This window comes from Echinops telfairi, unplaced genomic scaffold (genome assembly GCF_000313985.2).
Source record: "Echinops telfairi isolate 266 unplaced genomic scaffold, ASM31398v2 ScPeMD7_7457;HRSCAF=8495, whole genome shotgun sequence".
Classification (NCBI taxonomy): domain Eukaryota; kingdom Metazoa; phylum Chordata; class Mammalia; order Afrosoricida; family Tenrecidae; genus Echinops; species Echinops telfairi.
Window position 1 is genome coordinate 27,941,872 of NW_022111357.1, and position 25,488 is coordinate 27,967,359.

Genomic DNA, 25,488 nt, shown 5'->3' on the forward strand with positions numbered 1-25,488 from the left:
GAATCCCAGTTTCTTTGTTACATGGGAACACGGAGTGTTTGAACAGATTCCCTGATGCAGACCCAGCTGCCTAACTCATGTCCAGCCAGAGAGGTTCTGACTGCTCACTGTGGCCCCGAACTGCCAGATCCAACAGGGCTGACCTCCTTCCCGCTGCCCCCCACCGCCACCCCCAAGCTTTAGCTACTGCACGGTCTAGCTCCACCATCCTTTCACCTCCCCCCATGGCCCTGGGAAAGAGCAAGCGCCCCGTTCCCTGTAACAAGAGCCAAGACTTGGAGAGATGAGATGCTGGTGAGGGGACCCATAGCCAGGAGGCCCCGACCCCCTGCCCATGGAGCCCAGACCCCTAGCCAGCCAGGCTGGCCACCGCGAACCATGCCCTGGCCGCCCGCAGCAGTTTACACCAGCCAGAAGGAGGGGCACTGGATGGGGTGGGGCCAAGGAAGGAGATGGAAGGGGAAGACCCCACACCCCACCCCGGGATCCCCAGAGAACTGAGAGGGGCCATACCGGCTTGATGGGCATCCAGATTTTCGCAGGGGACGTCGTCATAAATCACATCTTCCTCCAGGGCGGGGAAAGTGAAGCGGCCGCCTGCAAGCAGAGAAACGCAGCTGCAGCTGCGGCTGGGAGCCGGCGGGCGGAGCCCGAGCCCCAGACAGCTTCCACCCAGCATCTCCGGTGGCTCAAGCTGCCTCTCGTCCACAGCATCCTCCTCCTGGCCGCCGCCGCAGACCTGTCTGTCTGCCCGAGACCCGCAGCGAACATAAAGCAGGCTCCGCATCGCCACCTGGACCCCAGGGTGAGCCCCACCTGCCGCTGATAACCCTGAGCAGGCACAGTAGCTCCAGTGAGTAAGTGGTGGGGAGAGTGGGGTTCAAAGAGAGTCCCCCAAAACTCAGCCAGCAGGGCCCTGACTAGTGGCAGCATCCGTGTGAGCACATCCCTCACCCCAGTTCCCCACTGGGCAGGCAGAGGGCACGCCCTATGATCCGGCTTTAGGTAACAGGTAAACTTTCCCAAATGGAAAATTCAAGGAGCTGTGCCCCACCCCTGCCCCCCAAAACACATGTGCCCAATCTCTGCCCTCTTTACGGGTGAGGGAGTGGTCCCTGACCAGGATCTGTCCTTGCTGCACCTGCCCCAACCCCGCTGACTCTGACAGTTCTGCGATGTGTCCCTTGGTCCTAGGATGCTTGAGTCCCAATCCAGACTCCATCACCCCTTTCATTGTGTCCTGTGGCCTTTGGACTAAGATGTACACGCCAACGCATGGCTCCAGGGCCCTGTAGGGGCCATGAGCTCCTGCCTGGGCAGCCCCTCAGCAGAGGCTGCGCCTCCCCCTCCAGACCAGCCTTTCCTCCACCGCACTCCTCCTCTCCTCCCCTGCACCTCCTAGCCAATCCCTGTGCCTGAAATCCTTGCCCCATCTCCTGCTTCCTCCCTGCCAGCAGGACCTCATGCCCCTCTCCTGGCACCTGGGTCTGGTCTGCCTCCAGAAGACATACTCTGTGAGTCCCCCGCCCCAGCACCACGGCCACCTGGCCTGCTGGAGGGGCAGGTGAATAGCTGAGGCAGCATTTCCTCCAGGATAGGGCTCAGGAGGCCAGCGGGCCACTTCAAGCACTCCAGTGTCCCCTTTGGGACAGTCACCAAGCCCACAGCAGCCCTCCCGAGGGACACCCCGCTCCTTTGTCTGGAGGGGGTCACGCTGGGACCAGCCTCCTGAGTCTGAGAGACCTGGAATGGCAGGCAGGGACTTACTGCGACGGGAGCTCTTCCGCCTCCAGCTGGAACGTCGGACCCCGGAGAAAGCCGAGTCCCCAGCGTCCCCATTGCTCACCACAGCCGGCACCCTGCGGGGCGAGAAACAGGCTCTGAGCCCGCAGAGCAGACAGCGGGTTCCATGTAGCCTCTGCAGCTCCTCGCTGAGTCAGCAGGGCACACACTGGGCACGGCTGGGGGCCAGGGTGCCCCAGGCAGCCAGGCCTCTCAGTACCTTCCGCCTTAAGAGGCACCACAGGGTCAGACCTGCCGCTGCCCCAGAACTCAAGGACCCGGGGCGGGGGACAGTCTTCTCCCTGTAGCACAGACCCAGTGGGTGCCTCCAGCCTCCCGTCCCTCCTTCCTCCCAGACAGAGAGGGATGCCAAGGGCTGACGATCCTGACTCTCGGAGAACTGGGCCTGGCACAGCTTCCGGTGGCCACGTATGGGGGTGCAATTCAATTCTCCCTCCTGTTTGAGGGTGAGCTGGACTTGGTGCCTGGCTCCCAGGGAGGGAAATCTGGAACAGGAAACCCCAAAGTCACCACCCAGACCAGGTACCAAGGTGCATACACCAGGGAGGCCACTAAGTGTCATGGTCTCTCCTGCTAGGACTTGGCAAAGGGCACTTCACCTCTGTGGTACACTTGCTAAAAACCATCCGCACCTATCCAGACATGAGAAGGCTGCAGACACCTCAGGATTGGGGGGCAGTCTACAAAATTCCTGGCTGGTGTGCCCCAGCCTCTCAGGGCCACAGAATCCCAGGAAAGGGTGAGAGCCAGCCACAGGTCTGAGGCCACCAAGGTGACGTGGCAGCTCAATACAGCATGGGTCCTGGGCCAAAGCGAGGAATTCAGTGGGTTCTGAATAAAGCCTGGCGTTCAGGTCTTAGTAAAGACTGAGGCTGGCATCTGAGTCTAAACAAGTGTGCCAGCGTCCTATCAGATACGCACACAGTCATGGGGTCCATTCAGACTCAAAGAGACCCTACAAGACAGGGAGAACTGTCCCTGTGGGTTTCTGAAACTGGAGCTCTTTACAGGAGTAGAAAGCCCCATCTTTCTCCCTCGGAGAGGCTGGTGGTTTCGAACTGCTGACCTTGCAGATCACAGCCCAGTATGTGACCCCTAGGCCATGAGATGAACAGTGACAGGGAAACCAGTGGTGGGTGTATACAACTCCGTCTACTATCTGTAGGGTTTTTCTGTAAACCTAAAGTGACTCCAAGGTGAAAGTGTATTTAAAGAACAAGCCCAGGCTTCTGCTAATCTCGAGGGTAGAGGGCATCAGTTGGCTAAGACAGCAGCTCCTGCTGTCAAGGTACTGACTGGACCTTCTGGGCACCCAGGCCCTTAGCAGAAAGGGAAGGGCGAGGAGCAGAGCAGTGCAGGGGGGAAGGCGGGTGGGGACACATGTACACTGTTAAGCACCTCACATGGGCCAGGTCCTTTGTTTCACCTTCTGGGTGACAGCAAGATGCAGACCCAGGTATCCTCCCTTTGCACCTTTGCAGGTGAGACGAGGAACCCACCCAAGGTCATGCTGCCAGGAAGTGGCAAAGCCAGACCAGGGGCCCAGCTCACTGAGCCTGGGCTCTCCCTGCCCCACACACCTCCCAGGGAATCTGGGGGGTAGGAGGGTGGGGTGAAGGGGGGAGGGGGCACTGTGTTGATGGAAGCCTGCTCGGTGTGCAGGGTCCGCATGGCTACTCTGCACATGAAGTGCAGCTAGCACCACAGTGGGACCAGGTCTCTAACTTCTTCACTCCAGCGAGTCCACTGTAAACAGCCACATGCAGCTGGTGGCCAGCGTCCAGGAGAGACAGGTCTGAGCCACTGCATGATCACAGAAGGAAGTCTCTGCTCCCACTTGGCCACTAGGCGTCAGCAGAGTCACCCTGGGGAGGGGACCGGACCCAGAGGCCCTGAGTGGGGCAGGGCTGTCCTAAAGGAAGCCACCGGAGAGTGCCCAGTATTAACAGCTGTGCCCCTAGCTGCCAGCCCCGAGAAACCCAAACCCACTCATCACAGCCTCCCCTTTCTCCGGAGCAGCAGGCAGCGGTAGCAGCCCAACACGTGACCCACTGCCTGGATAGGGCCAACACAGCGACCCCCGCGGGTCTGCGCCCCACTGCTCAGAGCTCCTCAGGCAGTGCGCTGTGGGGCCGGAGCTCTGCTGTGGTGCAGTGCGGGGATGATGGGTGGCTCTTGACAAGGTCCCAGTGGGCGCTGCTTGTTCGGTTTTACATGTTTGTGGAGCTACTTCGGTAAGGACCATCTGAAGTCCAGCTCTTTCTGTTTGCTCTCCACATGGCAAAAGTTGAGGCTCAGAAAGTCAAATTTGCCCCAAGTCATTCAACACTCAGTGGAGCCTCATGCAGAGTATTTCCCCCAAGACCACCACCCCCAAAGCCTCACCCATGCCCACAGTATGCAAACCCAAGACACAAATGGCTCTGATTAAGCCTGCTGCCAGATTTCCTGCCAGTCCCGGCCACAGAGGGGCCTAACACACCACCCAAAGACACCAGAGCAGGGCCCACCCCAGTGACTCCCCACCACTTCCACTGACATGAGGGGACCACCCTGCTCCAACAGGAGCCAGGGTGCAGAATGGGGCTCCTGGGCTTGAGGGGTGACAAGGCATGCACTCTGGGGCCAGATGTTGCTGTCAGGTGCCCTGAAGGGTTTCCTGGGCTGTAACCATGATGGGGCTTTCTACTCCCTGCAATGAGTTTGGTTTGGGTTTTGGGGTTGTTGTTTTTTTAAACCTTTTCAAAGCAGACTGTCAGGTGTCTTTCCTGGGCTGGGCTCTGTCCAGAGCCAGACAGACCTCTGAGGAAACAAGCCCCTCTGTGTCTTGGCCCTGCAATGTCCCGTCCTGGTGCAGATGGGCCGGGACGATGACAACTTTCAGTTGGGAAGTCTCCATGAGGCCACCAGGTAAAACATTCAGCGCCCCTCTCTCTCTCTCTCTCTCTCTCTGGGTCTCAGTCTCCTTACCTGTGAAATGGAGCAGTAAGACCTCCCTCTTAGGGTTCTGGGATAAATACTGAGCAAGGGCCTGGAACATGTTCAATGCTCCCCCTCCCTCTTCCCCAACTACAGGGACCCCAGGATCCGCTGCTGTGACCCCCATTTGAAGGCTCAGTCACTCTTCACACACAGGAGGGCTCTGGGACCCTGTCCATGTGGTCACAAATCCATGTACTGAATGGGGTGGTGGAGCAGGGAGGGGTCCGAACCCAGCCTCTATAACTCAGCCCCGATGGGGAGCCACGGGGTGAGCACGGTGCATGGACACCTCGCCCACCCCCATCCCTGACTTCTGGCTTCCATTCCACTCCATCCCCTGGTAAGCCCCCCTCCCTTCATGGCATCTCACGGAATACTCCAAACAAAGCTCTCCCGAGCCACCCCCACCCCTCGGCCCATCGCCACCAGGGCAGGAGCGGACCTGGCAGGCACTGCAGCCCAGCAGTGCCATGTCAGACCCAGGGCACTAAACTCACTCAGACACACAGCGACCCCAGACGGCAGAGCACGACTGCCCCCGTGGGTTTCTTTACGGGAGCAGCCAGCCTGTCTCTCTCCTGCGCAAGACACAGGAGGTCCTGGAGAATGGGGGTCACAAGGGAAAGTGCTCACACAAGGCAGGGGCTGGGAGGAAGGGCTGCCCACTGGGGCTCATTTCAACCAACAGTGTTCTGCACATTCTGATTTCCCTACTTCTACTAAACAGAACAAACTCCAAGACTAGGTGAAGCTCCTTAGCACTGCCCTGGGGCAGACTCCCACAAGGGGGGCGGGGGGCAAGATGGGGGAGAGGAGCAGAGATAAGGAGCTGCTGGCCAGGAGCTGTCTAATCCTTTTGTTGCTAGCTCCATGGGTGGAGGTAAGCAGCCCTCAGTGAGGGCACGCGGCTGTGACCGTGGGGTTTGGGGTGGCTCTTTTTCAGAAGGCTCCCTGGTGGCGCAGTGGTTAAGTGCTCCACTGCCAACAAGTGTGTCGGCAGTTTGAAACCACCAGCTGCTCCTTGAGAGAAACACTGGCTTCTTGGGAGGAAGTCTGCTTCTGTCACGACTGACCGCAGCCTTGGGAAGCCCTGCGAGGTCAACGGGGGTGGGAATGGACGGGGCGGCAGAGGGTGATTTTCCTCCTCGTCCATGCCTGTGGGATGTTGGCCTGCAAGCCAGCCACCTCTTCCCAGCTTCCTGGGATTAGGATGTGGAAATCTTTGGGGGATGGGCACTGGTCCACCTACCAGAGTTGGGTGAATGCAAACGACAGGGCTACACAGACTGCCAAGTCTAGTGCTGTGCCTCCCCTGCGCCTGCCCGCCTGCCTGGCAGCAGGCATGCAAACAGGAGCCAGCCTCCGCATTCCCCTCTCAGGAGGGGGCCGGGGCGGACTCCTTAAAGAGGCACTGGGGTGCATGCATTTGTGGGGGGAGAGGCTGCATGGCTTTTACAATGGATACCCAAAGGGTCTGTGATCGAAAGGCCAGTACAGCACCAGCATGGAAATTGAGAAGCCCTGTAACATAGGGCGGGAAAAAATACAAAGGAAAACAGCGCAGTCTTGACAGAGAAGGTCCCTGAGTAGCTTAGGAGGTTTGCACTCAACTACTAACCAGGAGGGCTATGGTTTGACCCCACCCGGCAGCACTGTGGCAGAAAGGCCCACAAGCCCCCGAGGGAGCAGGTCTGCCCTGTGGCACACAGGGTCGACTGGATGCTGGCACTAACCAGAGCAGCACTAATACAGAGGCTGGCAATGCAAGCCCACCCATTGTCACCACGGAAGAAAGGCCTGGCGGCTGTGGCTTCCATAATGGTCACAGGCCAGAAGCCCCGAGGGAGCACACAGGGTCACCGTGAGTCAGAACTCTGAGCTTGGCCTGTGTTTTGTTTCAGGACTGGCAGGAGGGGGTTGATCAGGCAGGGCCAGGTTCAGGACTGACTGTCCACACCGGCGGTTTGTCCCCAGTGTTCATCCCAACACTGGAGTCCCCTCTCTGATGTCACTCATCCTTCTAGCCACCACGCACTCAGCAGGGCTGCCTGCAGCACTCTCCCGGAGGCTGGCTCTTCGGAGCTACACCTGGAGGTTACAGGTGACAAAACGCTCCCTGGCAGGCAAAGGACAAATCCCTGTCCTTGTGGAGCTGCCAGGTCCACATGGAGATTCAGTGTCTGCCCCTCGGGGTACAGGGTGAGAAGGGAGGGGCTCCTTGATTCTGCCCCCACTTCCAGGGCAGGTGCCTTACCTACAATCACATGGGCTAGCGCCAAGGCCTGGAAGGTCCCAGGCCCAGCTGCGTGCCCCAGTGGTCCCCTAGGGAGGTCGACCTTCTCCCCCGACGCCACGGCAACCATCGCCGAGAACCAAGAGCGGGTAGAATCCTTGCTCCACATACAGTGATTCCAGCCCACCCAGAGGCTGCTGGGAACACAGGCCTGCCCATCTGCTGCCCAAAAGTCACAGCCTTGGAACACTGGTTCTCGACACACAAGGGCAGGAAGGAATAGGTGGCCGGAAGCCAGGGCTGGGGATGGGCCAGGTGTGCATTCGAACTGCTGAGCCTGAGGCAGAACGGATCCCACAAGCGCTCACAGCAGTGTACCCAAATGTGACCATCCAAACAGTCGACCCCACCCACCTACTGAGCGCCAACACGCGCTCCAGAGGAGCCCAGGGTGCAGTCCCTGTTCCAGTTTTGCTAGCTCTTTGTGACCTGGGCCTTTCTGCTGCCCTAAAGAGTAATACACGGTCATGGAAAGTCAGGGGGCACAAGGGCAGTCCCACCCTGCCCTAGAAGACTGTGCTGAGTCAGCATCGACTTGATGGCAGTGCATTTGGTTTGTCGGGGTACGGGGTACGTGACCTTGGGAAAACCATCTGACGTTCCTGATCCTTGACTTTTCCCCATCCCCATGGTGACCACAGCAGCTCCTTCCAAGGCATGTGAGGAGGGAGAGCGGGAGCATTTTGGCCGGAATCCGATACACAGTCAACATGGTCCCCAGCATCATTATTGTTTCTAGTTCTGCTAACAGATGGAAGGGGCCCTGATGACACGGGGGTACAGTGCTCAGCTGCTAACCGAAACATTGGCAGTTCAAACCCACCAGCCTGTCTGTGGGATAGAAATGAGGTCATCGGCAATCTTCCGTACAGATTGCGTCCTGGGGAACCCTCTGAGCAGAACGGGAATGTGCCACCAATTAGCACCTTCGGTCTCGCCAACCTCTCTTCTAAGAAGCATCCCGGCTGTATTGCCTCCAAGGCAGAGTTGTTTGTCTGTCCGTCTGGAGTCCCGGTACTTCCGATATTCTGCACAGTGCGAACACATCCATTCTCCTCTGGTTTCCCTGGTTCATTGTCCAACGCGCCCATGCATGGGAGCCAACTGAAAATGGTGTGGCTCAGGGGCACCTCGGTCCTCAAGTGACATCCCTGCTCTTCAACACTTACAGCAGGTCTTGTACCAGGGTCACCCAGTGCTTTGTGTCACGTGATCTCCTGGCTGCTGCTTCCATGAGCACCGGTTGTGGATCCAAGCAAGATGAAATCCTTGACAATGTCCACCGTTTCTCCATGTCACGCTGCGATCTCCTGGTCCAGTTGTAAGGATGCTTGCTTTCCGTGCACTGGGTTGTATGTAATCTATCCTGAAGGCTGCAATCCTTGATCTCCACCGGCAAGTGCTTCAAGTCCCCACTTTCAGCAAGCACGGTCATGTCATCTGCTTACCACAGGCAGCTTGTTAATAAGCCTTCTTCCAATCCTGATGCTGCATTCTTCTTCACATAGTCCAGTCTCCCTGACGGTGTGCTGAGCACGTATGGTGAAAGGCTACAAGCCTGATGCACGCGGCTCCAGATTTTAAACCATACATTTCCAGAATTATTTGGTTTACCACCCCCTTTTCAGACAAAAGAAAATTACTCAACATCCCTCTGGCAATCAAAATTTGGGGGGCTATAAACTACTAATCCAGAATAAACTGTAAGTATCTGGTTTTGGAGTCCCCTGAATTGTTCCAGCGCCTCCTAGGAAGCCGTATCCCTCATTCGGGAAAACATCATTCAGGCAGAACAAGGGGTGTCATTGCGGACATCAGATGGATCTTGGCTGAAAGCAGAGAATACCAAACAGATGTTTACTTGTGTTTTATCGGCTAATCATAACAAACTATGGACAGCACTGAGACAAATGGGAATTCCAGAATACTTGATTGGATTGGATCCTGCAGAACTTGTACATGGATCAAGAGGCAGTTTTGAGAACAGAACAAGGGAGCACTGCATGGTTTACAATCAGGAAAGGTGTGCCTCAGGGTGGTATCCTTTCTTCATACCTGGTCAATCTACATGCTGAGCAAATCATCCGGGAAGCTAGATCATATGCAGACTGAGGCATCAGGATTGGAGGAAGACTTATTAACAACCTGTGATATACAGATGACACGATCCTGCTTGCTGAAAGTGAGGAGACTTGAAGCCCTTGCTGATGAAGACCAAGGATTTCAGCCTTCAGTGTGGATTACAACTCAATGTACAGAAGATCAAAATCCACACACTTGGGCTCAAGAGGTAACATCATGATCAATGGAGAAAAGGTTGAAATTACTGAAGATTTCATCTTGCTTGGATCCACAATCAATGCTCCTGCAAGCTGTGATAGTTACATAATTTCGTGTCAACTTGAGGATATTAAGAGTGAAGAGATGGAGCCTCGCCTGTCAATCAGGTCACAGCCTGATGATGTCTCCCTGTGGGTGTGGGCTACTCATGAGGATTCTGTGAATTTCCTCTCTTTCTCCTGGAGGGCCACACTCTCTCTGCTTCACCTTCCTATTGAGGAGCTAAGTAGAGACAGGTGCCAGCACTGAGATGCTTCCACTGCCACTGGATCCACAAACCTTTTCACCCACCAGCCTGTGATCTTCCTGCATTCAGCATCATTGCATGTGCTGCGTGAGTCTGATGAGGAACTTATATAGACTAATACTGGACATACAGGCTAAAATAGGACTTACAGACTTGATCTGGACTGGGCTCTTGTCTTGATGTCCAATCACTCTTTGATAACCTGTTTCCCCCAAAGTAAGACATCTCCCGAAAATAAGACCACTTACAGTTTTGCCTCTCACTGAAATATAAGGCATCCCCCTGAAAATAAGACCTCCCCGAAAATAAGGCCCCCCGAGGATACCGTAACTCTGGACTCTGGACCATAGCAGCCGGCACCGCTGCACAGCTCACTGTTGGCCGCAGTGCAGCTGGAGCAGACAGGAAGTGTGAGGTCTCTTTTAATAAAACAATGAACAATGAATGTGTACCATATTCTTCTTCATGGAAAAATAAGACATCCCCTGAAAATAAAACCTAGCGCATCTTTGGGAGCAAAAATTAATATAAGACACTGTCTTATTTTCGGGGAAACAGGGTATCAAGTCCTTTCATTTTATATATATATACATATATATATGTCACTGGGTTTGTTTCTCTAGTCAACCGGGAGCAAAAATTAATATAAGACACTGTCTTCTTTAGGGGGAAACAGAGTATCAAGTCCTTTCTTATGTATATATATATAGATGCGTGTCACTGGGGTTTCTCTAGCCAACCGGGCCTGACACAGAAGCACATTTCATCACAATGCTTTACTTTGCCTTAACAAGCCGCCCTTTGAAATTCCGTTTAGCTCTTCTAGTCCATCATTTCTTCCATTTGCTCCAGCTTCTCCACAAACGAGAGTGTCAGTCTCTCCTCACATTCCCCTCGGTTCTTTCTCGTCTTTAAGGCCCTTTGCTTTCTTCCTGGGTGCCGTTCCTGGTGTCCTCCCACAGCTCATCAGGTCTCTGTCATTAGTGTTCCAGGAGTCAAATCTGTTCTTCAGATGTTCTCAAAACGCTGGTGAGATAGACGTAAGGTCCTATTTTGGCTTTTGTGAACTTGTTTAAATTTTCTACAACTTCAACCTTCACGTCCAGGTGAGCGATTGATGGTCTGCTCCACAGTCAGTCGCCGGCCTGATTCTGGCTGCTGATAGTGAGTTTCTCCATCGTCTCTTCCCACCAAAAACCACACTCACTGCCAACTCGTCGATCCTGACTCACCTGATTCCTGCATCTTCCATCCAATGCGGCCTGCACGCACAGTCGCTGTGACGCTGTCGGAGGCGTGCAAGGAAGAAGCGCTGGTCTTACAGAAGCCTGTCAGGCATCTTCAGCTGCATTTCAAGCTCACCAAGGCTGTACTTCGCACCGATCGTTCCTCTCCCTGTTTCCCACTCTAGCGTTCCAACCACCAACAGCTATCAATACATCTGGATTGCACGTTTGATCAAGTTCAGATTAAAAGAAGTTGATAGAATGCGTCTATTTCTTCCTCACTAGCTTAAGGGGTGGTGGTTACGAGGACAGAGGTCCAAATTCAGGGGGCCAGCTCCATGGGAAGGCTTTCCCTCTCTGTGGGGTCTAAGGAAAGGTCCTGGTCTCCTTGTAACATCTTTGGACTCAGGGTTCCTTGGAGAGCTCCACATGCCTTGGCATCGGCCTTCCCCTGGGTCTCAGAGGTTCTCAGCTTAGGGACCCCACTTTTCATTTCTTGGTGTAGTCAGGTCCCACCCCTACCCCCCTTTGATCAATAAGAATTGATCCACGCCACATCACAGGGAAAGTCCATTTACACCGGAATCAGGGCTGCGACCAAGGACGGTTGTGATGATCCACCCTAATCTCCCTTCAACTGATCGGCAGCTCTGTTTGGCCCAGCTGGCAGCCTCCTCCTGTTGACACAGCCAAGCGTGGCCCCGGACGGAACAGCCCATAGGCCTCAAAGCCAGAGAGGAGCCACCGACGCACCCTTCACCAATATAGCTTCCTAAGTGCCAATCAAGGTCACCGAGACTGCCGATCTACCTGGATCACCCCGGAGCCACCCACCTAGCAGGTGTGAGTATCTGCACTGAGCAGACCAGGGAAACAGGTTTGGAGGGCGGGGTAGCTGGCCCGAGCCACACGGCTGATAAGTGAGAGAGGTTGATAAACCCAACTGTGTCTGCCTCCCAGGGACACAGTCTGACTGTTGTCCTCATTGTTAGGTTCCGTTGCGTCAGCCCCACTCAGGGCGATCCCATGGGGGGCAGGCTCCAGCTATTGTGACCCCCGGGCTTTTCAGGGGCTGATCTTCAGAAGTACAACACTGGGCCTTTCTTCCTAGAAGCTCTGCTGAAACTTGCTCAGCATCACAGCAACAGGTGAGCCTCTAGCGACAGACAGGTGCACCAGGTGCCCTGGCTAGAACCAAACCCAGGACTCCCATCTAGAAGGCAAGAGGTTTACCACTGAATGACCGATGGCCCCTAAAGAGGCCAGCTGAAACAAAAACAAACCCACAGTCATTCCAACTCCAAAGGACCCTACAGGACAGAGTAGAGTGGCCTCACAGTGTTTCCAAGATGATGAGCCTCCTGGGAGCTGAGGCCACCCTGCCTCCCACAGAGCTGCTAGTGGCTCCTCACTGCCAACCTTCTGGATGGCAGCTGAGCTTTTATCCGCCCAGTGGACCCCGCTTTAAGAGCCCAGCTTGACCCCTCTCAAACCAGCCAGACTCAGAAAAGCAGCAGACAGCGTGGGCAAGGCAGGCGGCACAGGCAGGCCCGGGAGTAAGCAAAGTGCCCCTGGAGCTTACTTACTCCTTGCAGAGTCTTGCAGGACAAGTGTTCCTCATCCCCATGGCTCGGGGCAGGACCTGGAGCAGTCTGGCCAAGATGGGCACCCAGCTCTGGGCGGCTCAGGGCTGAGACCCCAGCTCCTCACAGCCCTGGATTCTAGCCCTGACTCAAAGCCCCGGGGGGAGGTGGGCATTCGGACTGGCCCTGCCACCCTCCCTCACTAGCTGCGGCGCAATGGGAGTGAGGGCATTTGGAGAGGCAGGGCCATAGAGTAAGAACCCTCCAGGCTGAGATGTGTTTGATATTTGTATAGTGACCACCTTGAGGGATACTTTAAAAAAAAATCTAACTTTATTTTTTCTGGCTCTTGAATAACAAGGAAGGAGAAAGTGATCTGGCCTGATTATTCCCCCCAGAAGCCTCCAGAGTGGAGTGGAAAATCCCCACCGGGAAGCAGGAGGGAGACCTGGGGTGGGGAATGGAGAGGGAGCGGCGAGAGAGCCCGGGACGGACAGTGTGGGGTCGAGGCAGGTTTGCGCCAGGACTCTGCAGTTGTGCTCCTGATGAAGGGGCTGCAACGGGGGCCTCTTAGGACTGGGCAGTGGGCACACGATGCTTGACCAATGACCCACTGATGTCACAACCTGAGGATTACAGCCAGTGACTCATAACCACCCTATGGGGCAGGGTAGAACTGAGGCTGTACATCTGTACGGGAACAGACAGCCTCATCTTTCTACCTCGAGCGATTGGTGAGCTCACATCACTGACATTATAATTAGCACTCAATGCTTAACCTACTAAGCCACCAGGGTCGCTGAGTTAGAATCAATTCAATGGTTGTAGATTTTGGTTGTTGGTGAGATGTCCAACCCCAGCAATCCAAGTGCACCCCCGGGTCTGAGGCACTGGCTACACAGACTCTGCCTGCCCCATGGGATGGGAGGTAGGGGCAGAAACGAGCATTGTGTGGGGGTCAGGGACAGGCTGTGGCTTCTTTAGATGGACCCGCTTACTCCTCCCAACACCCCAAGGTGGACAACGTTATTACCATCTGCTAGATGAGGAAGCTGAGGCTGAGAGAGGCCCATGGCCATCCCAAGCACCTGACTGGTGAGGGCCTGGGTGGGGATTTTAAACTCTGGGGCTCCAGGGAGCTGGGGTAAGCCTGGGCCCATGTGGGACAGTGGGAAGAGCTGCAGGACAGTAGGCAGATGGTTAAAGGGGAGCCGAGAAAGCCCTGCCACTCGGCTATCCTCACCTCCCGCGATCAAAACCACTGCCCTCTCAGGGGTCACACAGCAGGGCGCTGGGCCCCAGCCCAACCAAGATCTGGCTGGGGAGCCAACAGGCTGAGCTCAGGAGACAGGCCTCCTGCCACAGAGGACCTGCGCGCTAGAGTCGAAGAGCAGGGGTGGGAAGAGCGGGCACCATGCTCCCTGCTGTTCACACCAGGGTTGGGGTATAGGTCTGGGGTCTCTAGCAGGTGGCTGAGGGAACCAAGATTGCCAAGCCCAGAGAGGGGTCCCCTTGTTTGCAACCCAGAACCCACCCACTCCCACCCCACACCACCCAACCCCACCATGTCTCTGTTCAGTGGCTTCCCCTGCTGTACGCCCCTCCCTCTGGCTCACCAGTTCTGCCCAAGACCGAGTCCAGAGCCTTGCCTGACCCCCACCCTCCAGCCAGTGACCCCTCACAACCTGCACACCCCCTACCCCAACCCCGCCCCCTGACCAAGTTTCTCGGCAGCCCCCGCCCAGCACAAGGCCAGATACCCTGGAGAACTTCGACCCCTGGGCCCCTGCAGAGACGGTAGAGGCACAGGGTCCACCCACGTGACTGATCTATCGCAGGTCTCTCATCAGAGGGAAGGCAGGTCCCTAATTCTGGCCCTAATTATAGACACCCTCTGAGGGCCCACCCATCACAGACAGCTAGGAGCACAGATGGAACCCATGATCCGCTCCCCTCCCCTCCCCTCCTGTCTGTGATCCCCTGGTTGGAGGTCTTTGTCTCTGAGATGGGCAGTCTGGGCCCCCCTCAGCTCCTCCACCCCACCTGCTGGGGAATTAGCTCATTCACTGGGAAAGTGTGAGTCTCCTCCCTGGAGGACAAAGGGAGCTGCAGACACAATAGCCCCCAGCTCCCCCCCACCCTCTCACCGCCACCACCGCCAAGGCAGCCAGGGCCTGAAACACACTCAAACCCACCACTTTGCACCTCGCTCAGAACACCCACGTGTGCAGGCGGGCCGGGCAGGACGGAGCAGGGGGTAGAGTGTCGAGAAGCTTCGATGTTGCTGGCCCCTGCGGATGTGCAGCCTCAGAGCCCCCCAGGGGCAGCTCTCCTAGGAGTCTGGATCCCTGAATGCACGACCCAACCCGAGAGGCGTCCCAAGCGGAAGACCACACGGGACCAGTGACAAGCCGCACACGCAGGCGCTGCTTCTTACTCAGGCGGTCTGTGGGCCACTTTACAGCCGAAGCCCACGCCTGAGGGGCCTTTGCCTTACACCAGGGTGGGCAGGAGGGAACCCGTGGCGAAGATCTCAGAGCCCAGATTCTTAAGCATCATGCAGCCTGCCCGCCCTCTGCTGGGCTCCTGGGTGTGCAAGGGCAGCAGTCACAGTCCTGAGGACAGGGATGGAAATGGCCTCCGCTCCAGCCGGCCAGGGGCTGTTCTGGACACACACCAAAGCACACGTCTACCGCCACAGGGCCCAGCGGGGGGGTTGCAGGGACCCTGGAAAGGCTGAGGTCCCCAGAGTGAAAGTGACTCCCCCAGGGTCACTCAGCTACCGAGGGAGCCAGACCTGCTTTCTGCTGTTTCGCAGGCTCCCCAGCACAGCAGAGACAGTCAGGAGAGGTGCAGGATGGAGCCTCTCCCTGCAGGCCCGGGAGCCCGTGGAAGTGCCTGCCTCCTCAGCCAAAGAGTTGCCCACCCGGAGCCACTGACCTCGGCTCCAGCCTTCCCACACCCCTGCCACCTCTTTCCTCTTGGCCAAGCACCCAGGCCAAGGACCAGGCTCACTTACTGTGTCTGGGGTGGTGCAGCCGCTGGGCCCGGGGCTGTGGGAGAAGAGCAGAGGCAGTCAGGCTGGAGGCTGGTCCGATGGGCTCAGCCTATTCCCGCCCCCTTACCCAGCCTCCCCGGGGAATGGAGTCTGGACTAGGCCGGCCTGGGTCCCTGCTAGGCCCCACCTCCTGCCCCCATGCCCGGAGAGACTACCAGCCATAGTCATTAAGCTCCCCTACCTGTTCCACCTCCCATCCCCACCCATGTCACCCACATCCCAACTCCAAGCAGAACCAGCCATGCAGCCTGCTGTGGGCCTGCCCCACCTGCAGGTCCTCAAGGAGCACGTTGTCCCCCAGCCTGCAGGAAGTTCCTGCTAATCCGGTCCCCAGAGTCTCTCCCATGACAGAATCAAAAGCCCAGAAGCTGCCATTTAACACCAGCCTTATCTCAGGCCTCTGCCCAGCTTCCCTCCTGCGCCCTCCCCCCACCCCCCCACCCCACCCCCACTGGCTCTGAAGGACAGATTGGAGGAGGAGGGGGACCACAGGGAGGATGCGTTCGATGAGAACCGTTGCTGGGGGAGGGGCAAAGGAGCACAGCCTTGGGCAGCAACTGTCTGGACTGCCAGGGGGGCCAGATGTTGCAGGAATGCCAGGAACCCCCAATCCCCAGGAGAGACTGGGAATGCAACTTCCTCCCAATGGCTTTTCCCTACCCGCTTCCGGGGGCCAAGGGAGGGGCCCCCAGGCATCCTCTGAGCTCTGTAGGCCCAAAGCCCCCCCTCCCCCCCCGAAACGGGGAGTGGGAGGCTCCCAGAATCCTCACCCGAGATGGGGGCGGAGTCAGAGCCGGAGCGGGAGCCGGTCGGTGGGGGGTCTCCCTCTTCTGTGGCAGCAGTGACTGGGACCGCCAAGCCCTCCTCCTCACTGTCATCAAACTCAAAGGCCTCTCCGGGGTCGTCTCCCTCCGCTGGGGAGGGTGGGTCTGGAGCTCTGGACACCAGCTGATCTCCTGGGGAGGTGTGAGGAACAGAGAGGGGCACCATCAGGCAGGCTGTGGGTCCTGAGGTCTGGTCACGGGCAGAGCAAAGTCAGGGAGGCCCGGGTCCTGCGAATGGTCAACACACTTGGCTGCCAGCCAAAAGGCTGGTGGAGGCACCGCCAGAGAAAGGCCTGGCAGCCGGTCACTGAGTCCATGGCCCAGGAGCTTGCCATGAGTCCGAGGCCACTGGATGGTAACTGGTTGTAAAGGTTCCAGGGAGGGGATGGTGGGGGGGGAGGGCAACAGGCTGAGGTCAGCAAGGGCTGCCACCAGGGGACTAGCTGGGGGCTTCAGGGAGGGTCTAACTGCAGAGCCTGAGCGTCTGCCACTGGGTTCCCGTTCTAAGCAGGTGATGGGGCAGAGGAGGGGACGGCATCGCCATCAGAATAAATGCCTTCTTGTATGGGGGGGGGGGGTAGCTCAAATGCATAAGTGCATCGAGGCATGTGTCTGGGAGCACCCTGGTCCGCTGCCTTGCTTACTGAGAGGGTAGAAGCACTTACTGATGAAGAGTCAAGACCACAGTCTTCAACCTGTGGGTCTCGACCCCTTTGGGGGTCCAATGACCCTTTCACAGGGGTCACCTGAGACCATCGGAAAACACACATTTCCAATGGTCTTAGGAACTGAGACACCGTGCCTCTATCCATCTCCAGGTGGGTCCGCCCACATGCAGATACGCCCACATACCAGTACCCGGCATGAAAACTGCTACCCACGCTACACCATGCTTCAAGACAAAAGTTCATTTCTTTGTCACTAGAAATAAATATTTCACAATATAGAATGACATATTGCTTTGTGATGAATCACTATGCTTTAATGTTGTTCAATTTGTAACAATGAAAATACATCCTGCATATCAGTTATGTGCATTATGATGCATCACAGTAGCAAAATGACAGTGATGATGTCGCAAGGAAAAATCATGTGATGGTTGGGGGTCCCCACCACATGAGGAACTGTAGGAAAGGGTCGCAGCATGAGGAAGGTTGAGAACCGCTGCCGTAAAGGAAAAAGAAATCCTCATGACTGAACCATGGGCCACACCGCGAGACACAGAAACATTTGGCCTCTCGGGGACTCATTGTCTTTGGATCCACAGGCAACACCCACGGGAGCAGTGATCCAGAAACCAAACGGTGCATCGCACGGAGCAAATCTGCCGCGAAAGGCTTCCGTACAGTGTCAGAGAGCAAAGACGTCCGTCGGGGGACTCAGGTGTGCCTGACCCAAGCCGTGGCATTTTCCGCCACCTCATAGGCAGGTAAGAAAGTTGGACGGTGAGGGGGGCAGACTGGAGAGCAATGGGATGTTGGTGAAGAATATTAAACACACTGGGAAACTTCTAGAAGAACCAAGAAATGCTTTAGAAAAAGTAGTCAGAATGTTCCTTAGAGGAAAGGATGGTGACACGTGGTCTTGTTGGGTAGCAGGACAGAGACCAGGGGTGTCACTGGGCATGCACCAATTCAGGGCCTGAGCCAGGCCGGGGCAGTACACCTAGGTGGGCGGTACACCTGGATTCGCCCAATGTAGGCCAATTGGGCTTCATTCAGCCAATGGGGTCAACCAGTACATCAACCACACCAAACATTGGAAATCCCTTAAAGCTGGAACCTGGAGACCACCGGCCTCTTCGGCCTTCCTCTCGGGCGAGCTCAGTCTCTCTCGGGCCCCAGGTCACCACGTGTGGGGGGTCAGTCCCATGTTCAGTGACTGCAAGACCTGAAACTTCTTCTATTCTTTATAAAAAAACAAAAACAAGAAACCCCACTTGGATCACAAACCAGACTTCGGTGTGAATGTCTTTCTCGTGGGAAGCCGAGAACCAAGGCATTTCCCACCCGAGGAATCTGACCGTCTCGCGCTGGACATGCTGTCTGGAGGGACCGGTCCCTGGGGAGAGGGCGGCAGGCTGGGTGAAGGGTTGTTGAGGAAGAAGAAAGCGCGTAAGGAGACGGATGCACACAGTGGCTGCAACATTGGGCTGAAACATAGCACCGAAGGTGAGGAAGGGCAGGCCCAGGCAGGGTTGGGTTCTGTGCTGTTTTGTTCTGGTTCGTCCAGGGCCCACCGAGGTGGCTAGGAGTCAGGTCACTCGACAGCACCTAACAAGCCTTCGTGTCCTTGTGTCTTGCGTACATGTGAATGAACACGCCGGAGCACGGTCTGCGGAGTGCACGCCACCTGGGATGCATGGTCGCAGGAAGCTCAGTCATCCAGAAAGAGGTGGAGCTTGACAGGAGCCCACTCTCGGGGGCAGGGCCCAGGGCCAGATCCAGCACGGAAGTCTGCTCCCAGGCCCTCATCCCAGCCTTCTCCAGACTGGGCCTCGCCTCCAGGGCTCCAGCCTCCTCCTGCTCCTTCGAGGCTCCACTCAAGCAGTCGGGCCCTGTTCCCATCTCGGTCTCAGCCCCGGGCGGGTTCCTTCAGTCCCTGTGCCAACTCGTGACGCTGGGCTGCTTTCCGGTTTTCAGCTGCTGTCTCTGTGCACTTGTCTGCGCTGGGCCCTGCAGGCACACGGCATCGTCTTGCAGGCGGCCTGTTGCACCTGTCTTCTCTCAGCAGTCACATCCTGCTCCAGTCCATGGCAGGGCGTGCGGTTCCTCTGGTGGCTGATCGTGCGAGGGGGCTTCAACAGCTGGTGGGGAAACCCATTACCTTCCAAGTCTGTTTTTCCCATGAACTTCCTGAAGCTCCCTGGTGTTCCATTGTAGACACAGGGGCAGCAGTGGTCTGGTGCTGGAGGTCGGACACTGGGAGGAGAGCGGCTGACACCAACAGCGTAAGGGGGTGCCCCCTTTTATGTGTCTATCGCCAGTTGAGGGGCCTGTGGATAGGTCACCCCTTTCTGGCTCAGAGGCCAAGGTTTGCTAGGAACATCCCTGTCCCGACTTGCATGGGAACACCTGCTCTCAGCTCTGTGGGTGCAGACTGAGGGGTGGGGCTGCTGACTTTTTTATCCTAACTGTCCTCCTGACCCAGGGTCTCCATTCCGAGAAAGGGCTGGCCGAACAAGGTGGGCACTCAGAGCTGGCCTTAAATGCGTGAAGGACTGAGCTCTCTGGCCTGAAGGGCCTTGCCTCAGCCCTCCCCTATCCATCCATGTCACCCACCGAGGCCCCCGGTCTCCTTGCCAGTCTGTGCCCAACCAAGTAGGAATCCACTCCAGAATCCAGGGCAGTCTGGTCTGGCTCCCGGAGTCTGCAGGGCTGGTCTGCCACTTCCTCGAGGGGCCTCCGGCCGCCCTGGCACAGCTGACATTCCTGGGCACGTAGTTCTCCGCTACATGAGGCTGTCCTGGGTGCTGCCAAGGAGCCCTGGTGGCACAGTGGTGAAGTGCTCAGCTGCCCAAAGAGAGATGGGGTCGTCTGCCCTGGAAAGACATGGTCTTGGAAACCCTGTGGGGCAGCTCTGTTCTGTCCGATGAGGTTGCTCTGAGTCAGCAGCCATGGGTGGGGGTGGCTGGGTCCTGGGCACTGTAGCACGGTGAACAGCATTCCTGGCCAATGCCCACCAGACATTGCCCTCAGGAGGGGGTGGCCCCCGTGGGCAATCAGTGGTGTTCTCGCAGCAGGGTCCCGGGGCATGGAGTCAGGAGAGGAACACCTGAGGAGTGGCGAGCTCCTGTTCCCTCACAGCCTGAGGACAGCACTGTCAGTCCCAGTCTGAGTCTGTGTAGCCCACCCCAGCTCAGCTCAGGGTCTGGCATCTACCAGGGGCTCGATCAATGTTAGGGAGACGGAGGGGTGTGTGGGAAGGAAGACAGCTGAAACGGGGGGGATGGACAGACGGACCAGCATGCAGGCAGCTGGACACACCGATTCCAGTCTCATCGGCCAGGAAACCCCAATCCCTCTCCCACTGTGCCTGGGGATTCCCAGAACCCATTTCAGGAACAAAACTATTGAACCAAGAGGCTGCTTCCTTGGCTGCTAGACTGCAGCCGAAACCCAGCTCAGCCCACCCCAGGGTGGGTGTCCCCAAGTTCATCTAAGCGGTGCTGACCACAGGGTCCACTGTAGCAAGGACTCAGCTCTCCTCCCGGGAGGGAGCTCCAGGGACCCCCATGGGCCAACATCTGCTGGTGGGCTCCTCTGCGGAGATAGAGCCAAAATGTAGCTTCTTAGGAAAGCCTCCACGCCCCGCCCCCACCCTTTCATACAAGAGGCCACAGAGACAGGAAGGGACGGTGCGATCCCACAGTCAGCGAACCCGAGGGAGAGCTGGATGTGAGTCCACCCTTCAGATTCTTCCTGGAAGAGGCCGGAGCCCTTGGACACTGCCCTGTGAGGGCAGATTATCAAAGGAAATACAGGATTTCCTGAATTAGGTCAGTGGCTTGCAAATGAAGAGTTCTCGACCCCGAGTGGGTCATAGAGCCAATTAGGAAGGAGATTCCTGATCACATTGTGGGTTGTTTTTGCTAATTCCTTGTGTGAGAATGTTTTAACATTAGACAGCTAATAAAATCACGTTTAATATTATTTTGTTTTTTTCCACTTCTGATTGGGTTTTACAGACGCACAAACACACACACAATCACACCGAGTGAGAACTGACTCGAGGGCAGTGGGTTTGGGGGTCCTTTCTGGCGCGCCTCGCGTTGACGCATTCGCTGACACTTCGCGTTAAGGCAATGGCAAACAGTGTGTTATCCAGCTACCCCGTGCACTGATGAGGTAGGCCTGGCGGGAGTGACCACGAGCACTGGCGGTGACAGTGACGGTTCCACATCAACGTGGCTGGGCCAGGATTCCCACCAGTTTGGCAGTTCTATGACGATGTGATTTGACGGTTATGTAACGATGCAATCATCTTCCGTCTTCCTACAACACTGATTTCCAGACAACCACCTCGTCTTTGATGAGTGTATGTCCAAAGGAGCATCCCACAGTTCACAGGAACATGGAATGACTAGATAGTGGAGTGTTTCTGGGAACTTTTTGAGGCCCTCTCGCAGTGTGTGTGCATGCACACGTGTGTGTATAATCCTCTATGCTCTCCCTCGCTCCCTCTACTCTGGGCACAGGTCTCCCTGCTGTCTGCACACTCCTGGTGTGCAGGTGTGTTCCTGCCTCGGTCCTCAGGCCCAGAATGCTCTTCCCCCAGGTCCCTTCTCATGCTCCCACCTCCTTCCGGACTCAGTGGGGCTGCATGGCCTACACTGCACACAGGGACTCCCTGAAATGCCCCCAGTCCTGCCTCCTGTATTTTTCTCTAGGGAATCTATTGGTATGTGACACAGCTCACTTGTCTGTCTCCCCCACTGGAATAGAAGCTGCACGTGGCCGTATCTGTGGGTCACACACTGCTGCTCCCCAGCTTCCTGATCAGGGCCAGAGCAGGCCCGGCCTCAGTGCTCCTGGGATACACATATGCATGCACATGCACACACACACACACACACACACACACACACACACAAGCAAGCTTCATCGTCAGTCGTGGTTATAAGAGTTTGAAAATACTGGAATGGATGACCCCTAAGTTCCTGCCAGCTTTGGGGGCAAGCTAGAGGAGAGGATGCCAAGCCCAGACCCATCCTGATGGATGGGGGTTTGCCTCACCCTTAGTGCCCTTGGTCTGAGGACACCTGGACCTGCTGGGAGGAGGAGGGGCAGGTCACTGCCAGACACGCAGGAGGCCGTCCTGGCATGGGGCCTTGGAGCTCCAGTGAGGGTTCATGATGGAAAGTATTCCAGGCCCGGGACAGGCCACATGCAGGGAATGGCCAGAGGCCCGGGGGGGCTGAGGACATCAGCCAGATGAAGGGGCCCTACAGTGCTTCAGGGAAGCCCCCACCCCACGCAGCCCCCTCCCCGCCCCAGGAAGGAAGTGGATTTTCTTTTGGTCAGCCAATGGGGAAGCTCTCAGAGAGCCAGAACGTGGTAGCTCTCCTGGTTCCACCCGATGACGCCCACTGGTGATGTTAGACGCTCTGTTTACGGCCTGAGTGGAGTGGAATGCACTGATTTGGTTTATCTGTTTTCCCCACTTCCTGTGTTTGGCCCTCCTGGTGGGGAGGGCAAAGGGTGCCCACAGAGCAGGGACCAAAGTCACAGCTATAGGTCTGGAAAGACCTCGTCCCCCTAACTCCCCTGCCAGGATCCGGGGACCCGGGCAATCAGAGATTGCTCCTCATCTGGAGAACAGAGCTGGACTGAGCCCTTCCCCACCCTCTGCCCAGGGGGCCCAGCCGGAGCAAGCAGCTCAGGCCTCTGAGGTTACGGGGCGCACCCAGTCCTCGGAGAACCAACCCACCCAAGCCCAGCAGGTGGGGAGCCCATGTTGCAGGCCACGAGAAGGTGGGGCCCACGGTGCTGACCCCACTTGCAGGACTCCAGCCTCCCTATTCAGGTCCAGCAGGAGGCAGCACAGCACAGGTGGCCCTGCCTGCCAACACAGCCCCAGGTCCCCCACGGGGGTCTTCTCCATGCCGACACCTCCCAGCATCAGCAGCACAGGGGAGGGGTTAACATCATTCCCACTTTGAGGATGATTTAGATCCACCACAGAGATGCCATGCTGATCCGCCAGGATCACAGTGTAAGCGGCAGGGTAGGATGCCACCCCAGCGATCCGCCTCCCCAGAAGGCAGGCCGCAGGACAGGCAGCCGAGGCCCTGGCTGGTGTCCACTGCCAGGGAGGGGCCTGAACTTTCCACCCACGGTGCCTTGCAGGCCCCACTGCCGGGGCTGCCAGAGCAAACACAGGGTACCAAGTTCAATTTGCATTTCAGATCAGCAGTAAATAGGTTGTAATAGAAGTAGTCTTTTTCTTTTTTCCCTAAATCTGGAAATCTTACCACTGCTAGATGACCTGGCCTTACTAGGGAGAAGGTGGCTGGCCCTGAACCCCCGACCCTCAGCCCTGGGCTCCCTCCCCCCCATCCCTGATTTAGACGCTTCAGCCCCAGAGGTCTCTCTAACGTCATCCTAGCTCTGCTCACCCACAGGGGCCTCGTCCAGAGCCTACTCTGCAAGGCAGAGATCATTGTGTCCATTTTATAGACAAGAACACAGAGAGGTGAGGCCACTCACCACAGGCAACCAGCAGAGCTGGGATTCACAGCTGGAGCCAGCCTGGCTCCAACGCCGGCGGTCTCCACCCCCACCCCACCAGCCCGCATGCCCCACTTCTGAGGACGGACAGGCCGGGCAGGAAGGCCGAGACACCGTACCTGTGGCAGCTTGTGGTAGAGAGTTGGGGGAAGCCATCAGACAAGGTCCAGCTCTGACCAGCACCGTCCCAGCCGCGCTCCTGCTAAAAGAAGGCCAGAAATGCAATTAGGAGTGCAAGGCTAAAGTTTCAGCAGCAGAGAGAGGTCTTGGCTGAGAGCCTGTGCCCGCCAGCACCTACATGCCCTCCTCAGCAGCTCCAGAGCAGGACTACCCCAGTGCACTGGCAGTCATCAACCCGGGATCCCGGAAAACCTGTATGTCATGGGCACGGGCCTCCTTTCACCCAATGCCAAGGGCCCCTCCGGGTCTGGGGCACCCAGCTAGACACCCCTCTCTCTGGCTTTCCTGGGTCACACTCAGGCCCCTCATTCCAGACACCCACCTCCTCCGAGCTCCCTGGGCCCCCTTTGGCCCACTGAGGGCCGCTATCTCTGTGCCTCCTTGGCCCATCCCCAGGGCTGCCCAGCTGCCAAGGCCACTCTGCTTACGGTGCTCCCAGTGAGAACCTGGATGCAGCACGTGGGTGCAGGGAAGCACAGGGCTGAGGGCACAGAGGCAGGGATGAGATGGGGCAGACGCCCAAGTGCTCAGAGCCAGGAGCGGGGTTGATCCTGGTCCAGAGAGGGGTCCTGAAGCCAAGAGCCCTGGGGCCCCAGCGGGCTTCCTGGCCAGACATCTCCCCACCAAGCAATGAGCGAAGCTCTCCCCACTCGCTCCGGCCACCAAAGCCTGGGCCGTCCTAACCTCTGTGCCTACTCTTCCCCAAGTGGAATGCACCCTGCCACCAGCTGGCTCTTTGCTTTCTGCTCCTGAAGTCTCTCGTTTCATTACAGGGTTTATGAGAGTCAACTGTAATGGATGGGAACACACACAGACACGTCACAACACTCATCACAACAGCACCCATTCGCCGTCATCATTGGTTGGTAGCTGCCATCGGAACCAGCCAACCACCCAGTCCCCTGACTCATGCCGACCCCACACACAACACAAGGACACGTGGCCCAGTCCTGCGCCAGCCCCGTGAGCGGTTACAGATCGGGCCTCAGGGAGCTGCAGGCTTTCACGGGCTGGTCGTCAGAAGCAGGCTGCCAGGCCGGCTTCCTTGTCTGCGGTGGTCAGGAAGCTGAAACCTGGTCAGCGTCAGAGAAGTCAGAGAAGCACGCCAGCTTCCCTCGACAGACGAGTGGTAGCTCGCCATGACAACCAAACTAACAAAACACACCTCCCTGCATCGCGTCAGGTCTGACTCACAGGACTGACAGGACAAGGTAGAACTGCCCGTGGATTTCCGAGACGGGACCTCTTTATGGGATAGGTTTCAAATGACTGGTCTTGCGGTTAGCAGCCCAACAGGGCTCTCGATGCCCAGGAAGTGCACTGGCCGGGCACTGAACCGGGGTCCCCTGCATGGAAGATGGGACTTCCCCTACTGAACCGCCCCAACCCCCGAGCATTCACCGCTCAGGCTTCACCACTCTCTGCGCTTCACAAATGAGAGCGTAGGCTGATCCAAACGGAGAGGAGAATTCTGCTGGGTGGGGGGGGGGCTGCAGTGTCTGGGCCAAGACCACACAGCTCGGTGGAGTCAGAACCAAGGTTGGAAGCCGGGTCACGGGCCTCAACAGTCTAGGCTCCTACCCTGTTTCCCCGAAAGTAGACGTCCCCTGAAAATAAGGCCTATTTACAGTTTTGCCTCTCGCTGAAATATAAGGCATTCCCCCGAAAATAAGGCCCCCCCAAAGTTACCGTAACTGGACTCTGGACTGTAGCGGCAGGTGCC

General features: G+C 57.1%; 1 protein-coding gene across 1 annotated transcript in view; it reads right to left on the bottom strand.

Annotated features, from left to right (window-relative positions):
- ARHGEF10L (Rho guanine nucleotide exchange factor 10 like) overlaps positions 1-25,488 on the bottom strand; it is a 160,968-nt gene that overhangs the window by 85,479 nt on the left and 50,001 nt on the right. Inside the window, exons 2-6 of the mRNA XM_045298944.1 lie at positions 23,705-23,787; positions 16,303-16,488; positions 15,494-15,527; positions 1,768-1,859; positions 514-597 (exon numbers count right to left, since the gene is read on the bottom strand). Coding sequence (XP_045154879.1) covers positions 514-597; positions 1,768-1,859; positions 15,494-15,527; positions 16,303-16,488; positions 23,705-23,741 — 433 coding nt within the window. The 5' untranslated portion in view covers positions 23,742-23,787. The remainder of the gene's footprint in view (positions 1-513; positions 598-1,767; positions 1,860-15,493; positions 15,528-16,302; positions 16,489-23,704; positions 23,788-25,488) is intronic.